This window comes from Trichoderma camerunense, assembly GCF_050948025.1.
Source record: "Trichoderma camerunense strain CBS 138272 chromosome Unknown V8C40scaffold_31, whole genome shotgun sequence".
In the NCBI taxonomy this organism is placed as follows: domain Eukaryota; kingdom Fungi; phylum Ascomycota; class Sordariomycetes; order Hypocreales; family Hypocreaceae; genus Trichoderma; species Trichoderma camerunense.
The window spans coordinates 27918-44091 of NW_028145339.1; the positions used below are offsets into that span (position 1 = coordinate 27918).

Below are 16174 nucleotides of genomic sequence, written 5' to 3' on the forward strand. Positions count from 1 at the left end.
TGGCCATTTCCCGTTTAGGCTTCTACACCCGAGCCGACTTCGGACAACAAGAGCAGGCGTTTGACTTTTGACAAGACATCCATCAAGAGCCACTATTCACATGTAGCTGACCATTCAAACAAGGAGTTGAACACCGATGACCGAAACAATAAAGGTGGAACCACGTGGAAGCCTTCGAGGCTAGGACGCGTACCTGCTTTCCCCCCTGGTGGCAGCCGCTGTCACATCGGGGGGCACAGAACGTGTGTCGATTCGGGTTCCTGAGGCCAAACTGTCTTCAGTTTAGGTGCGTCATTTAAAATATGGACCCTTTTTACCCATAATGGAAGTCTGTTGCCCACAAGCACTAAGCTGTGTCGGTTGCCACACCGAGTCACCGTGAATGTCCCGAGAGAATGGAACGACTCGCCTCCAGACACTGTGATGGAGATGGAACAAACCAGCTCGACCCGCAACCCGCGCGGCTCTCAAGCGTACCGTCGGTCCGTATGGAATCGTAGTCGTAGCTTCGATGGGCATGAAAATCTCTGAAAGCTGCGGGGGAAAATGGGTCGTCCCATAGAGTCGAATTGGATATAAATATGGCCGTTGATCCCTCCCTCAAGGACAGAACTTTCTCTTCATCCTACAACACAAACAATCATTTCAATCAGCTTCGATTCATTCCTTCACATTGAAGCTTGTGTGTCATTCCTTTTGCACACATATCCAACTACTACAACTTTTCGGTTCGACAACCACTTCACTACACTCCCTCTTTTACAAAAGCATTTAACTTGCTTCCCACTTTCCAAACCTTCAAAATGTTCACCACCATCGCTGCTCTCCTCGCTGCTTCTGCTGCTTCCGTCTCAGCTGTTGCCGTCCCCCGCGGTAACAGTGGAAGCGCCAGCGTCACCCCCCACGAGCAATACTCCTCCTCCGTCGGTGTCCTGGGCTGCCTGATCAACACCAACCGTGTTGCCTACTGGCCCATGGGCGTTGGCTGCGACAACATCTGCGTCAAGGTCACCAACGGCGACCGCAGCCTCAACCTCCTCAAGATTGACCAGTCCGGCGGTGCCTACGACATCTCCTACGATGCCTGGAACTACCTTGGCTTCGGCGAGGGTGCCGAGCAGGACCCCCACACTGGCGGCGGCATTGCCATGAACTACGAGTTCGTCGATGCTAGCGAGTGCGCTGATCTCATGCACGGCGGCAAGCTGCCTCTCTCTGCCTCCAACAGCATGAACTACGTCGCCAGCTGCATGAGCGAGCCCAACAGCTGGGTCAACAAGAACCACCAGCTCATCAACATCGCCGACCCTCTCTGCAAGTACGGATACGACGAGACCTGCACTCTGGATCTCAACGTCAGCAACCAGCCTTCTTGCCCTCACACCCTGGGTGCCCAGGTTGCTTACTCTGGCAAGGGCGTCACCAACATTGCTTACGGCACCGGCAAGGCTGAGGCTGCTGCTTAAGTTGTGAACAACTGATTTGGTTCTATACGTCTAGAAATGTCATTAGATCAATAGAAGAACTTTGCTTTAGAATGATAGAAGTACATACAATAAAAAGTCCATTATGAATCTGGCAATGACCTATTACAAGTACTCTCTCAATGCCCCATTACACACTTGACACTCTGGCATATTTGACTTGCTACAAATGACTTGCTGGCTTGTGAAGCTGAAGCCTACAAGACTCGGATTGGCTGCCAAATCAGTGTAAGCTGGCTAGATGACGTCTTTGGTTGACAATGAGGATTCGGCGCTCGGAGTGGTCGGATAAGATAAGGGACGAGTTATAGGCGGTATGTAAATATATGCGCATTAATGAAATATTTTGTTTATAGTGATAAAAATGCGAGTCTATGTAACAAACGGAGAGATAGAACTAGAGAGAATGAGACGGGGCGAGCTTGGGATAAAAGTGAGGCCGAATTTATTGGGCATGGAAGACGAAGTCCGTTTGGGGACATGTTGGCACCAAGTAATGAATGGGGAAGCCTGTTGCAGATTATTCTATCCATCGATGATACCTCGGTATATCAATCATTAGTACCTGATGCTTTTGGTTGCCAAGCAGGTATAACCCCCAAACTACTGCTACCAAGGTATCACCAGTTGTGCTACAGATGCACCAGAGACGTCAATATTCTGCATCCTTACGAGATTGTCTGCGCGAGACGCTGCAGAGACCCGCTGCTGCATGCTGCATTGAAACCCTTCTCTCGGCTTCTACGAGCCGCTTCTATTCTCTCCCATTCTCTTTTCCCGCGCCAAAAAAGTGCGTCACAAGCTGCGAATTCCCGAACCTGCGCACTCCGAGCGGCCGACCCCACCGCTTTGCTTTGCTAGCCCGGCTCTTAGTCATTTTGCGAGGACCGTCGCCCGGAAATTGATAATCAGCATCAAACAATCCCGCGCGCTTGTTTTTGCGAATAGAGGCATTGGCCAGAATAAGACGGTACGTATGTCGCTGCAAACCCGGCAAGCTGTTTCTGTTTCTCTCACTTCCTCTGCATTTACGCTGCCTATTCCTATTCACCTTTCCCTCTTGGTTCTGCTTCAATCAATCCGCCACAATCCGGTCGAGTCAGACATTATATCATCCCACTAATAATGCCCTCAGCTCTCGAGACACAGGCCGTGCGCCCCATTCACTACAAAATGACGTCGGATGCGAGATCTTCTGCTGCCGACAGCACTCAGCTGCCTTCCTTCTACTCTCCCCGAACCGCTGCAGTCGACACTCCCCAGAGCCGCGATGGCCAGCCAATCGACCATCTGTCGCTGTCGTCCAGCCGTGTCGACTCCCCCAAGACTCAACCTCCCCCGCCGTCTCTCCTCTCTCCAGCCTTCACTCCGCCGGCCACCCCGGGAAACCAGACGCCCACAACCGCCGGTCTGAGAGGAATTCCAGTCGACAGCTCGATTGCAACTGGAGGATGCGGTAGCAAGAAGCCGAGACTGCTAGAAACATTACCCGAGGTACAATGCGTTGTCCGGGCCCGCATCCCCACCGTCAACGGAACCGAAATGTTCCTCCATCTATACACCAACAATGTCGACAACAAGGAGCATTTGGCCATTGTGTTTGGCAATCACATCCGGAGCGAGTCCCTGGACGCTCCCCGCGAGGGCGAGACCGAGTTGGACCGCATGATTCGGGGCGCCTACACAGGCCGGCTGTACCCCGGCCGGACAACCAGCGGCATGGGCGGCCCTTCATCGGAGACGGAATCCCAGGAAGAAAAGACCCCGAACCAAGATATACCCTTGGTGCGAATACACTCAGAATGCTACACCGGAGAGACTGCCTGGTCTGCGCGGTGTGACTGCGGCGAACAGCTTGACGAGGCTGCACGGCTCATGGCGTTGCCGGGCAATAAGGCGGGCGGCATCATCATCTATCTGCGACAGGAGGGCCGAGGTATTGGTCTTGGAGAGAAGCTCAAGGCCTATAACCTGCAAGATCTTGGATCCGATACCGTCGAGGCGAATCTGCTACTGCGACACCCCGCTGATGCTCGAAGCTACGGCTTGGCCACCGCCATGCTCAGGGATCTGGGCCAGAAAGAAGTGCGTCTGTTGACCAATAACCCGGACAAGATCCGTGCCGTCGAGGGACCCAACCGGGAGGTTGTTGTAAAGGAGCGAGTGGCCATGGTGCCGCTATCATGGAAGGGCAAGGGCGGCTTCCGAAGCCAAGAAGTGGAGGGCTACTTGAAGACAAAGGTAAGAAACGAACGATTCTCAATTTATTAGATGAGTCTGTTTGCTGACGCTTGCTGTTTAGATCGAAAAGATGGGCCACATGCTAGACATGGGAGGGCTTACCCAGTAATTCAGGCATCACCATCGAGGCAGAAGACGATGTGTACTATTTTTCATTTCAACTATCGGGCATTTCGGAGCATAAATGGAGTTTTTCTTTTCATTTTCGGTTCAAAATGGAAACCATGATTGTTTTTTGTCAGTTGACCTTTGTTTTTGGGTCACGTATATACCAGTTTGACTGCATACTATAGGCTGGAGGAAAGCCAACCAAGTCGCAAACCAACATAATTGCCAGCCAGCGATGCCGAGCACACAAAATGATGATTTATCTAGAAAAAAAACAAGTAAAGGAATAAATAAAAATCCACATTCAATACAAACTATTTCACAACCATAGAACAGGGTGGATAATTTCCTTTCCTTTCCTCGTATAGTCGGTTGGTGCCTTGAGACCCCTGGACCTTCAAATCTCCAGCTGGAAGTCAATTGAAGGTCATCCGTCACACGGGGCGAATCCCCACCGCTGTACGGCTCCACTAAAATTTCAGCAGGACGAGGCAGCAGCAGCAGCTGATTTGATTGATGGCGCTTCTACAGCGCGTCAAGGCTGCACCTCCAGCGGCGCATTTTTCTCTATCAGAGCCCTGGGCAGCAAAGAACTGAACCTTAAACCTCCACTGATTCATCTCCAAATTTCCACCGTCGCTCAAACTTCTCCAAGACTTTGAACATCGTCTCCTCGCCTCTTCCGACTTACTGCCCTCTTCCAAACAGTCCAAACCCAACTCGATATGCCGCTGCATTGACGTCAACATCGCCGCCGAACATGCAACCTCAGGACATCCGCCTTCGGCTGGTGATCCGCCGCCACGGTCTCCCAGAGGTCAAGCTCTTGTGGCCATGTTCCTGCTCCGAAGACCTCACCGTTGCGAGAGTTCTGGAGCAGGTCAACGAGGTTGTTCCTCTCGAGAGCGGCGAATGGGGCCTTGAGGACTACGCCGTGGAGCTTGCCGATGAAAAGGGCGAATCGACCTTTGAGTGTTTGCATTTTCAACAAGTTGGTCGCATTCTGAAAGACGAAGACCAAGTCCTGTGAGTGTTTCTCCTTTTCTCTCATTCCTCTTCCTCTCTCATGTCTAACGTTGCTTTTAATAGCATTCGATCGCTCCTCACCGAAGACTTGAAAAGACGGCGGCTCAGCGGACGGCATCAAATCTCTGACGACGGAAGGCATTTGGTCGACGGCCTCCCTTTCGGCAGGGCTTGGCGGCGACCTCCCCACGACCGTCCTCACATCGAATTACCCCCACGGAAACGTATTCGAGTCTTTTCTGGCGATGACGACGAGGAAGAGGAGGTTGCGCCAGGCAGACAACCCCCATTCTATTCGATCCCCAAGACGCCGCGCGTCATCGATCTGCACCAGGACCAGTATTACGATGACGAGGATGATGAGGATGAAGACGATGACGAGGATGTAGACGACTATGAAGCATATGACAATGACTCGAGTTCAGTGTCCAACAGCCCTCCTCCCGGAATACGCCGTGTCGAAGATATATTAGCAGAAATGGATGAGTATACCGACGAAGAGGAAGATGATGAGGATCTAGAAAGGGAACTGCAATTGCTAAGGGAAGAAGCTGGCGCCGATATCAACAGCCTTCAAGCAGACAACTCCAACTCTTCACAATACGAAGAGGGAGATGATGAAACAGACTACCAGCATGACCCAAGAGACCTAGACCTGGGTCGATGCTTAGATCCATTGGGAAAAATTCCAAGTCCATTCGGCAGGGCAACTCCATCTTCAGCTGCCCCAGCTGCGAAAGACTACACCAACGTACCTGTGGAAATTCTCATAACTGTATTCCAGACGGCATTCCCCGAGTTGAACGCAGATATCAGGGATATTCTGAACCGAACGAATAAGGATCTGAGAAAAGCGTACCTATCGCTCAGTATGCTTTGCGAACCCCTTTGCACTTTTGATCAAATGATGGACGACTCTTATTTTCATCTCGCTCCATTCGCTCGTCGCGATGGGAGTGGCAGCGTCGCCAAGCCGGTTGAGCAGGGCAAGTTACCTCCTTTTGACACTCTCAAGGGGGTAACTAAGAAGCCGATGATTGAAGAGGTCGACGATTCGGAAGATTCTACAACAAATGGTGTTCCAATCCCCGCCCCAAAATCGAGGCAGAGGTGGTTTATGAAGGGCGACGAGTTTCTATACTCGGATTTTAATGATAGAAAAGCGGCAGAGGATTCCACGAGCGATTCCGAAAGTGATTCGGAGAATGCTTCGGAGAGTGACTCGTCAAGCGACTCCAGCGATGCTTCTCCGGACAGTGAATCGTCAGGCGGAGAAGAAGACGGCCAGATTAGCAATCATCCTGGGATAACCGTTGTCAATGATGAGTCAAGCGATGTCTCGTCAAGTGAAAGCTCTGATGACGACAGTGACAGCAGCAGCATAGATGCTGGGCAGAAAGCTCAGACTAGCCCCAAGGATCAGGTCGAAAGCTCGTCCGATGCGAGCAGCAGCGATTCTAGTGAAGCGGATTCATCCGAGTCTGAATCTGAGTCTGAGTCCGAGTCTGAGTCTCAGTCAGAGTCCGAGTCTGAATCTGAATCTGAATCTGAATCAGAAGTGGAAGAAATTTCGTCAAAACAACCGGTGCTGGTACCAGCTCAACAGCGTTTTGCTACGATTGCACTCCAGCCCCAAGTGAAGACACCTGCCAAAGTGGAAGTCACCGGCCTTACACGAACGCAAAAGCGAAATGCTAGAAGGAGACGCCTCAAGGCTTCGAAAGAACTGGATCCCGAGTCACCCAAGTTGGCAGACAGCACTGGAGAGGACGCCATGAGCGAAGATTTCTTGGCACGAAAGAAAGCCCTCCTGGCCGCTATTCTTGATGAATCTCACGCGAGTGGCGATGCACACAACGAAACTGAGATGGGAGATGCTCCTTCTTTGGATGCAGCGCCAGAAGAAATCTCGCGAGAGACTAAGACGAGTGCCCCGAATGCAAAGGAGTCAGAGGTACCGGATCCCAAAGATGAGCCAGCAAAGCGCCACGCTCGTGTGGATATGGGTGCAGGCCGGCGACTGTTGTTTGGTGCTCTGGGCTTAAAGGCCCCAGTGAACAAAGCGGACGAGCAGAAAATTCGCGACAGTCTGATGAAAGATGTTCGACCTCTTGTCAACCCACGAGTACAGAACGCCGGCGCAGACGATGCCAACGACCAGCCGCAGGACGATGACGATAACGAGGATCCGGATGCATGGAGGGAAAAGATCATATACAAGGCCGTGGAATGCTGCCACGAGAACATGACACTCAGCGAGCCTCCGTTTCCCTTTGTCCAGCGCTGGGATCCTCAGCAGCATTATGGTGCCATGAAGAAACGGAAGCGCGCATCGGAAAACTATCAAGCCGATACATCCTACGATGACTCCACATATTACTACGACGATGAGGCCGAGGAAGAGTACGTGGCAGAGACCAGGAAAAAGAGCAAAAAGAAGAAGGGAAAGTCTGTGAGCATGCAACATGGTAGCGTAAATCAGGACGAGGAAGATGTGGTACTCGACTATGACGAAGCACCCGCAAAGAGCAGCCAGTTCACGGATGTGGACGATCTTCCGTCGTTGCCCAAAGACGTCAAGGCGCTGCCTCTTCTAGAACCTGCGTCCGCTCAGCCTGGCATGGTCATTACATGGAACCAACTGGTCATGTCAAAAGCTACGAATTGGCAACCAGAGATGTTACCTGTTACTGGTTTGATAGTTCCTGGAGACGAAGACGGTGCCGTTCACGTTATTTTGGCAAGGCGAGATCGCGAAGACAACGAGAAGACCTACGACGAGATCACTGGAGAGCGAATATACGGCAAATTCGAGATTCCTGACGATCTAGACGAGGGTGATGAAGAAGAGGACACAGGGTTCAGGTCGCTACAATGGGCAGAGATGATTGAGCCTCGCATTCTGCAACAAGCACCCGCCGGCGAAGTCGCTCAAACATCCACGGATGCCGCAGCAGCGGCTGCCGAGGAGGAGATGCCGTCGGCCCATGACAAGGTAAGCGAATTCCAGTCGGGACAAGATTCATTGGAGAGCGGATTCAGCACGGGACAGGTGCGAGCTGCTATTGAAGATGATTTGATGCACGATTCTCTTGGCACACAAGCCAACCTAGAGACGGCTTCAATACAGTCCGGTCAACGACTGCCGAGGCTGGACCTTTCCATGTCTGAAGTGCAAATATCCACTGCCAGCAACAGCTTCGAGCACATTGGCCACCACCACCCCAAAGTAGTAGACGCTCAATCGGAGCACGTGCTGACCGCTGCCGCCAACCCCCAAAATGCATACTCTCCAAAGCTGAATCGTTGGGTAGAGCGTGGAGACGAGACAGCTGCTGACCAAGAGGCAGAACTAGGACCTAGCCTAGCGGATGCCGTAGCAGAAGATGTCTCGAATTCCGGCACGCTTGCATCAAAGAGGACAGAGTCGTCTGAAGATAATGGAGGAGGAGAGGAGGGGCGAGAAGAAGAAGGACGAAACTTGACGGATGGCGGCAATGGCGCGTCGATAGCGAGCGACTCAAACTTGGTCATTGCCTCATCGCAGTTCAGCGTCCCGAGTGGGCGACAACCACGAACGAGCTATTCCCTTGCAGAGGGTGCGCACGAAACGATTATCCCCGAAACATTACCACAACTACGCGAAACCACACCGATAGAGAGTCACTCGAAATCCCAGAGCACACCGTCCAGCCCCGCTAGCAGCAGCCCGTTTCCATCACTGGAGCAGATATTCATGTCAGCTCAGCCCACACAAAGTTCCGAGAGAAAGAGAGAGACACCCTCGTTATCAGCAAGTCAATCCATGCCTGCACGGGACGTGGAATACGAAGAAGCGATGCGCAAACTCGACGAGGGCCATGAATCGGATGCCGTGCCCGCGAAGGAAGAGCCTGATGAAGAGATAGTGATGGAGAGAAAACTATTTCCTAATGCGACGCAACCATCGTTATCCGCACATCACTTGGATCAAGACCTTCCTGCACCGCGTATTTCTCTTTCTCAATCTGAGAACGCCAAGGAGAGCAAGTCACAATTTGCTATTCCGGCGGGAAGTCAAATCATTGTCTTGAGCTCCAGTCCAGCCTCAAGCAACAGTGTGCCTGATGAGGTCAATGAGGTCAATGGATCAGGGGAGCCAGTGCGGAAGAGAGGTTTGCTGCCGACAGGCCCCGGATGGGTGAGGAAGGGTCCCCGGCACGAGAGAGATGTGTCGGGTAATACTACGACAAAACCCGCGGTGGCGGCTCCAACTAGGACCAGTCGGCGAAGGAGGTTAAATAATGAGGCTCTTGCGATGGCACCACTTGTGAGCCCCGTTAGCAAGCATAAAGGGGGGAGAAGGAGATAGAATATTCCTAAGGTGGCTCTCTATGTGGCAGTAATGGTAGTTACCACTTGGGGTATCACGAAGAGCCTATCGGTGATGATACCACGTATAGATTAAACTGTGTATAAACAAGAGACAAAATTATTAATATTAGAAGACATGGGTGTTCTCCTTACTGTTCCCAGTAAGCAGCTGTATAAATAGTTACAATTTTCGACATAACAACACACATACAGTCATACATCATACTTCAACGACCCCTTAGTTACACTGTTGTAACTCGCGATAATAACAAATCCCCAAGCCATCTTAATAAGTAAGCACCGCCATACCATTAAAGTCCGCAGCAGCCCCGAGAGAACTTGTGTTGTATAGTTCAACAAGTTTAGGAATGCGCTTGTTGGCATCACTCAGATCGAGAACGGATACAGCAGAGTTTCCCTTGCGAGTATATAGGAAATTTCCAACAAAGGCAAAGTCAAAGGAACCCCCTGATGTGGCCGGAAGCGGGATAACGTATTTGATGTTTTCCCTCGTGGCATCCAGGACGGTGATGTCGGCAACTCCGCCGTCGCCTAGGAAGACGAGATCGTAGGCGGGCACGTATTTGATCCAGCAAGTGGCCATTTGGCCGGCGACGTCGATGACACGGCTTACGCTGACTTTGTATTCAGGCGAAATGTCCAGGAATGCAGCGCCAAAGGTAGTGTCTGCAATGACTGCGCGTCTGTCCGAGATGAAGGTCAACGCAAAGTCAGCGTGCAGCTGGGGGGGTCGTGAAATAACGGGGTGGTCGCTTGGCACGCCGTTGATCAGCGGGTAGACGTAGATATAGCCTGGAGTCGTGTTGTTGTTGCTGCCATCTCCCTTGACGGTGACAAAGATAGCAGTCTGGGAAGGGTTGAAGAGAATATCAGAGACAGTCCCTGCCGCTGCGGGAGGGGGCGTCGGCTCGTCTACTTTCAACGGCTTCAGCTTGCCCAAGGGCTCAAGACGACCCTGTTTGGAGATGGAATAGCATTGGACTCCGGGCACGGCACCGCTGTTGGCTACACATGCAAGTCTATGCTTGGCTGACAGTGCCACTGTGTTGGGATATTCGCCGCCAGTTGATACCGGCTTTCCGGCTAGTATAGGTCGTGAAGGATCGTTTTCGGGGATTTCGAATAGGGATACTGTGTTTGAACCGGAATTCAAAGTGAGGAGCCATGGGCTATCCACCGCGAGGGCGTCTTGAGAGTGCAGTCCAGCTGATATCAGGGGTTAGCATTGGGCTTATTTTCGTCTTAGCTTCTATTATACTACTTACCAGGAACAAGTTGGCCATTCGCACCGGCAATACCGAAACCTTTGCCTCCTGTGGACGTGTGGCGTGGCTCAGATAGCTTGCCATCTCGGCCAATGCTCAGTGAAACCACTGATGATCCTGTTGGGTTATCTTGGAGGAAATATAGTTCGCCTTTGCTAGGATTCTGCGGCTTAGGGGCGGCATTGGCGAGGTGCACTTCAAGTGCGAGGAGATGGAGAGATAGGGTGAAGAGCTTCATGCTGATCTTTGATATAAATAGGTATAAAGAATAATAATAACTTTCAAAGGTGAATAGAAAGATTGAGGAGTTAATTATAGAAGAGATGGAAGAGATGGAAGATCTGGTGATGCTATAACTGAGAGATGTATACCAGTCGCCCGTCTGTCATCTTCTTTTATATGCTTTCCTACCAGCTGCCCGACTTTTTGTTTATTGATGCCATTGCCTATAGTAGCTAATAGCCAGGGGAAATTTCGCGGTGATGGAATCATTGCTTCTTACTTAGGCAAATTGTGGGATCCTTGCGGAGTTTCATGCACAGCATATATCTACGGCACATCGTAGCCGTGCTAGCGCTTACAGGGAAGGGGAGCTTTGAGAGAGCATTGGGCTCATAGAAATGCTTGTATCCCAAGAAGGCAACGAACATCCAGGGGTTCGTCTGGAATCGCCCGCTTCATCGGCAACGACAATAGGAGAGATGAGGCTATCGTCGTATAAGTCGCTGCATGTTTTGCGCCTAATTGGCCCCGAAGCGGTGGAAATTCAGCCCGAGATACTCAGCCTGTGTTCACTAGACTACGGCATAGGGCTGGGAAGAGTAATCATTTTTTGGAATCTAGCATAGAACATATATGACGTCTCTACTCCTTATTCCCACGGCATAGCCGAGTTTCTTGGGTTTTCGTCATAGTTGCCTCTATGCAGCCTTGTTCTGGGAGAACGGCCTTGCTATACAACAGTGAAAGCTTATCAGCCAATAACAGAGGTGTTGACCACTATTCGTTACGTTATTGTCGTGACATAGGAAAGCTACAAGGTGTTTATATCAGCCAGCTGATATACAGGAGAAAAAGCAATTGCGATTTCTCGTGATATCTATTGGCTTGTAATAGCTCGGCTTGTTAAAGCGCTAGAGAGAGCCTTGAGGATGTAGGGTAGGGACTCAAACCACGGAGTACATGTATTTTCTATGCTGTTTCATCGTCTTGCGAGCAAACAAGCATTCTGGTGCAGTATCACTTCTTGGCGGTATTACTAGCAATGCTAGGCAACTTCATGTAGGCAGCTGCAGTCATGTTTGCACTGGTTTTATGTCGGCGCGTTTCACTACGTCGAGCATCACACGGCTGAGGTGTTGGTGGCATGATTGGTTGGTTGGCCTCTGCTTGTCTAGTGCAGTCAATAAGCTGGCGATGGTTTAGCCCACTGCTAACGGGAAGGGAAGAATTAAAGTGTCCGTGTATTACGCTGTAGTGTGAGCACACCTGGAGCCAAAGAATGGGACAGGGCTGATGTGTGGGAGGAGGGGAGGAGGGACTTGCATGGACGGGGGGTGAAAGGGGACGATCGCCAGCCAACCATTTGAGGCTGAGGCGGTGCGTTTTAGGATTTCGCATTTCGTTGGAGCACAGGCGTGTTTTTTCGGGGTTGGTTGGTGATGGATGCAAGATTGATTGGTGAAAGAGGAGCGACGACGATGGGGGGGTTTAGGTTTATTTTCCAGGGAGTGCAGAGGGTAGATACTGTGATGCCGGAGCTGGATTTACTTGCTTTCAATTGTTCAACGAACGACGCATCATGGTGACTGATTGCTATGGGGATATAAAGGGCGCTGATGAAGGACAGTGAAACATTGATGAGAATGCTGCGGTGCTGTGTGTTTTGTTTGACAATAAGAGGTCGTCAGCGTTCGTTCGTCAGGCACGAATGAATGACGGATTGACTCATTCTAGGTTGTTTGCTTTTTTCATCTCCTCTGATTTAAATGTCTCATTTTTCTTTTCTCAAATTGAATTTCTCTTCTTTCTTATTTTAAGCTTTTCTTTTTTGTGTTGGGTATCTCGGGCCTGAGTACAACAAACTTTCTCACTTCTCGGGGGGCGATATTGGGATTGTCACGATTCCCCGATTTAATCGTGTGCTCCGGCGGGTGATTTTCCATTGCTCTGCACTTGCACTGCGCAATTACATCAGGGCGGTGTTTCAGCTGAATGAAGATCTGATATCGAGCTTCCTTGTTTTTTTTTGTTCTTTCTTCTTCACAGTTTTTCTCCCTTTATTACAGGGTTGAAATTCGCTGACGTCTACGATCTTCCAATTGCACGCCCAAAAAACTGCCCCGAGCTTCAGAGTTTCCGCAGTGGGGCCGGCCTATCCCAGCTCACGCTCACAGGCGCTGTCATGCGACACCCAAAGCGCCAGTCATGGTCTTGTGCCCTTTTCTGCGTTTTCTTTCTCTTCTTGTTCAACATTTTCTTCACCAGCCCGGTTCTTGCTCTTCCGGCGACACCTTCTACCTCTATTTCAGCATCTTTAACATCTTCAACATCTTCAGCACAGACGCCGCAGCTTGTACCCTCGCGGAACAGAAAAAGACCATCTTCAGCAGTATCACCATCAGCGCCATCGCCGGGCCTCGGCAGCGAGACTCCACAAGCCACCGAAGGCGCCGCTCCAGCTCCAGCTCCAGCGACCTCGACAACAGCGCCCGACGAGAGAATCCCGCAGCATTTGGTCCAGCTTGGGCAGCTTGAGGACGCTGGAATAAAGGCGGCTGCGTCTCTTCCTTCTCCTCCCCCCTACAAGCCCATCGTCACGCCGCCGCCGGATCAAGACTCCAAGCTGGCCAAGATGGGCTACAGCATGACGACATTCTACACCTGCGACACCATCGGTGGCCAGGAACACTGCGGGTGGCACGTGCCTGTTCTCAAGGCGGATGCGCCGACGACGAGGACGGATGTTCGCGTGGTGCTGGCGGTGGTGAGTTGTTTGGCCGGGATACTGGCCTGGGGATTGGTGTGAATGAATGAGACTCGGGATGATGATGGTCAACTTGGAGTATTCACGGCAGCACCCATGGGACACACATACACAACACTCACCCAAAAATTGGCTTACGAAAACACAACTTGGTACCTGTATTTTTTTTTTGTCTTTTGTTTTAACCGGATGGACGGTTAACGGATCAAATGGCTTCCATTGTTGGAAGGGCTTCCCTTTTGGGAGCCATTGGGCGGACGGATGGCTGGCCTGGGCTTGTGCTTTATTTTAGGTCGTCGATGATATCATTGGCCGCGGATTGGGTTACTTTTACTGTTGGTGTTACTGTTATGAGCTGGGCGTTTTGGAAACGGATTATACCTCTGAGACTGGATTTGAGTACTTTGGTTCTTCATTATTATTATTATTATTATTATTACTACTCTCATGACTAGACTGATACAATTTTGGCATCAATCACATTCATCATGCTTACACTGCATCCTTGACCCTTTGCCACCTACCAAGTTCGTTATTCCGTATACGAGCTCAAGAATTGAATGCAGTGCAACCGCAGCTCCACAGCGGGGTTCCAACTTTTGTGGCGGGGCGGCGGGGTAAAAACTGCTGCAATAGCGCAGACCTTACTCTGTACAGGGCAGTAGAAGCGCTGAAGAGTCGAGCTCTGTGAAATCCAAGCTCCAATCACAGCTCCATCATCACAAACGCCTTTCGTTTCCAGGTTCCTGCTTGTCGGTCTGTCTGGCACCGATTTTTCCAATCATCCCCCCTCTTCCATATCGTTTCGTTTCGTTTCGTTTCGTTTCGTTTCGTTTCTTCAACCAATTCTAGATACCCATATTCATCATCATCATCATCAACACCACCCTCACCGAAAATGCAGGTCCCTCTCATCCGTCTGCAGTGCGGCGTCAACTCGTACGAATGGGGCAAAAAGGGGAGCGAGTCGGCCGCCGCCAGATTTGCCGCTGCCACGCCCTCAGACAATCTGTCCATCCAGGCTGACAAGCCCTACGCCGAGGTACATAGCATGCGATTCGAATCATTGGATTCTCTTTCTGTTCTTTTTTGGTTTGCTAACTCACTGTCACCATAGCTGTGGATGGGCACTCACCCCTCCAACCCCTCCAAAGATCTCACCACCGGCCGAACCCTTCTCGATCTCTGCGCCGAGAACCAGCTCCTCCTCTCCGAGTCCGTCGCTTCCAAATATGGCTCCAAGCTGCCTTTCCTCTTCAAGGTCCTGTCCATCAACAAGGCCCTCTCCATCCAGGCTCACCCCAACAAGAAGCTCGCCGAACAGCTCCACGCGCGGGACTCGAAAAACTACCCCGATGACAACCACAAGCCCGAGATGGCCATTGCAATCACCCCCTTTGAGGGACTCTGCGGATTCAGACCTCTGGGGGAGATTGCCCACTTCCTGGAGACGGTGAAGCCATTGAGAACTCTGGTCGGAGAGAGCGAGGCGTCGCAGTTTGTGCAGGCTGCCAAGCAGGAGGGCGGTGACGAGGCGGCGAAGAAGAAGGCGCTGCAGACGGCGTTTGGAGGACTGATGTCGTCCTCTCCCGAAGACGTCGACAGAGAAACTGCTAGCCTCGTTAAGCTCGCCGAGTCTGGGGGCGCCGACTTCGCTGCCGGTGGTGTGTCATCCACCAAGGGCGCTGTCCTCGCCGAGCTCGTCACTCGCCTCAACGGCCAGTTTGGCTCCGACATTGGCATTTTCGTCCTCTTCTTCCTCAACTTTGTCACACTACAGCCCGGTGAGGCGCTGTTCCTCGTCGCCGATGACATCCACGCCTATGTCTCCGGTGACATTGTCGAATGCATGGCAGCTTCCGACAATGTCGTTCGCGCCGGCCTTACACCCAAGTTTAAGGACGTATCCACCCTGGTCGACATGCTCACCTACAACTATGCGCCCATCGACGAACAAAAGATGACTCCTACCGAATATCCCTATGCGACGCTGAACCGAAATGCCTACAGCTCTGGCTCTTCTGTCATGCTGTATGACCCTCCTATTGAGGAGTTTAGCGTTGTGCGCACTCTCCTTCGCGGAGAGGGAGCCAAGGCCACTTTCGACCCCTTGGAGGGACCCAGCATCGTCATCTGCACCGGTGGCAAGGGCACAATCGCCGTGGGACCGACAAAACAGGAGATTCAGGAAGGTTACGTGTTTTTCGTCGGATCTACCGCGGAATTGGTTCTGGAATCCGCCGTCGGACAGGACGAGGAGTTTACCACGTTCAAGGCATTCTGTGAGATTGATACATCTGGAAAATAAAGGCTGGAATCATCTTCTTCAACTTTTTTCCCCACATTATTTAAAGATGAAACGAATTCATGAGCAATTGGAAATTTTGGTAGGGTAAATAATACAAAACAAGCTAGAATTGAACTTTGAACGGCATTCAGTCAGGTAGAACATTTCATGTCACGTCTTGTCTTCCCAATGCCCACCGCGTCACGTCATGGCCGCTCCTCCGAATCTCGCTCTCATATGAAGCCATCATTCCCGAGCGCCTTATTTTAACAAGTCTTCTCATTGTGTGATCCAATCAATCAATGTCTGTACATCACTGCATTTCTGCATCCAATGGCCTGACTCACAGTTGATCAACATCTCCAGTTGCTACACTTTCACGTGACGGCTGCCGGATGACTCA

General features: G+C 51.2%; 6 protein-coding genes across 6 annotated transcripts; 5 read left to right on the forward strand and 1 right to left on the reverse strand.

Annotated features, from left to right (window-relative positions):
• The first annotated feature begins 583 nt into the window (after positions 1–583).
• On the forward strand, positions 584–1897 carry V8C40DRAFT_258985 (uncharacterized protein). Its single transcript, XM_083218848.1, has 2 exons — positions 584–1496; positions 1555–1897. The coding sequence occupies exon 1, from the start codon at positions 804–806 to the stop codon at positions 1464–1466; it is 663 nt and encodes a 220-aa protein (XP_083067280.1). The 5' UTR covers positions 584–803; the 3' UTR covers positions 1467–1496; positions 1555–1897.
• A 487-nt stretch (positions 1898–2384) lies between these two features.
• Positions 2385–4159, forward strand: V8C40DRAFT_258987 (GTP cyclohydrolase II). Its single transcript, XM_083218849.1, has 3 exons — positions 2385–2454; positions 2620–3725; positions 3787–4159. The coding sequence occupies exons 2-3, from the start codon at positions 2658–2660 to the stop codon at positions 3832–3834; spliced, it is 1116 nt and encodes a 371-aa protein (XP_083067281.1). The 5' UTR covers positions 2385–2454; positions 2620–2657; the 3' UTR covers positions 3835–4159.
• A 213-nt stretch (positions 4160–4372) lies between these two features.
• Positions 4373–9444, forward strand: V8C40DRAFT_152129 (uncharacterized protein). The gene is made up of 2 exons (XM_083211322.1): positions 4373–4859; positions 4923–9444. The coding sequence occupies exons 1-2, from the start codon at positions 4594–4596 to the stop codon at positions 9208–9210; spliced, it is 4554 nt and encodes a 1517-aa protein (XP_083067282.1). The 5' UTR covers positions 4373–4593; the 3' UTR covers positions 9211–9444.
• A 54-nt stretch (positions 9445–9498) lies between these two features.
• Positions 9499–10736, reverse strand: V8C40DRAFT_271335 (uncharacterized protein; the record flags this gene model as incomplete). Its single annotated transcript, XM_083220264.1, has 2 exons — positions 9499–10439; positions 10499–10736. The coding sequence occupies 2 exons, from the start codon at positions 10734–10736 to the stop codon at positions 9499–9501; spliced, it is 1179 nt and encodes a 392-aa protein (XP_083067283.1).
• A 2090-nt stretch (positions 10737–12826) lies between these two features.
• On the forward strand, positions 12827–13964 carry V8C40DRAFT_258991 (uncharacterized protein). Its single transcript, XM_083218850.1, has one exon. The coding sequence runs from the start codon at positions 12903–12905 to the stop codon at positions 13524–13526; it is 624 nt and encodes a 207-aa protein (XP_083067284.1). The 5' UTR covers positions 12827–12902; the 3' UTR covers positions 13527–13964.
• Positions 13965–14365: 401 nt separating this feature from the next.
• V8C40DRAFT_258993 (mannose-6-phosphate isomerase PMI40) lies at positions 14366–16096 on the forward strand. Its single transcript, XM_083218851.1, has one exon. It carries the CDS (start codon positions 14608–14610, stop codon positions 15790–15792), a length of 1185 nt encoding a protein of 394 aa, XP_083067285.1. The 5' UTR covers positions 14366–14607; the 3' UTR covers positions 15793–16096.
• Positions 16097–16174: the final 78 nt, after the last annotated feature.

Coding starts and splice junctions, on each gene's coding strand:
- V8C40DRAFT_258985 (XM_083218848.1), top strand. CDS start 804: ATGTTCACCACCATCGCTGCTCTCCTCGCTGCTTCTGCTGCTTCCGTC.
- V8C40DRAFT_258987 (XM_083218849.1), top strand. CDS start 2,658: ATGACGTCGGATGCGAGATCTTCTGCTGCCGACAGCACTCAGCTGCCT. Junction 3,726..3,786: donor AGGGCTACTTGAAGACAAAG/GTAAGAAACGAA, acceptor CTTGCTGTTTAG/ATCGAAAAGATGGGCCACAT.
- V8C40DRAFT_152129 (XM_083211322.1), top strand. CDS start 4,594: ATGCAACCTCAGGACATCCGCCTTCGGCTGGTGATCCGCCGCCACGGT. Junction 4,860..4,922: donor AAAGACGAAGACCAAGTCCT/GTGAGTGTTTCT, acceptor TGCTTTTAATAG/CATTCGATCGCTCCTCACCG.
- V8C40DRAFT_258991 (XM_083218850.1), top strand. CDS start 12,903: ATGCGACACCCAAAGCGCCAGTCATGGTCTTGTGCCCTTTTCTGCGTT.
- V8C40DRAFT_258993 (XM_083218851.1), top strand. CDS start 14,608: ATGGGCACTCACCCCTCCAACCCCTCCAAAGATCTCACCACCGGCCGA.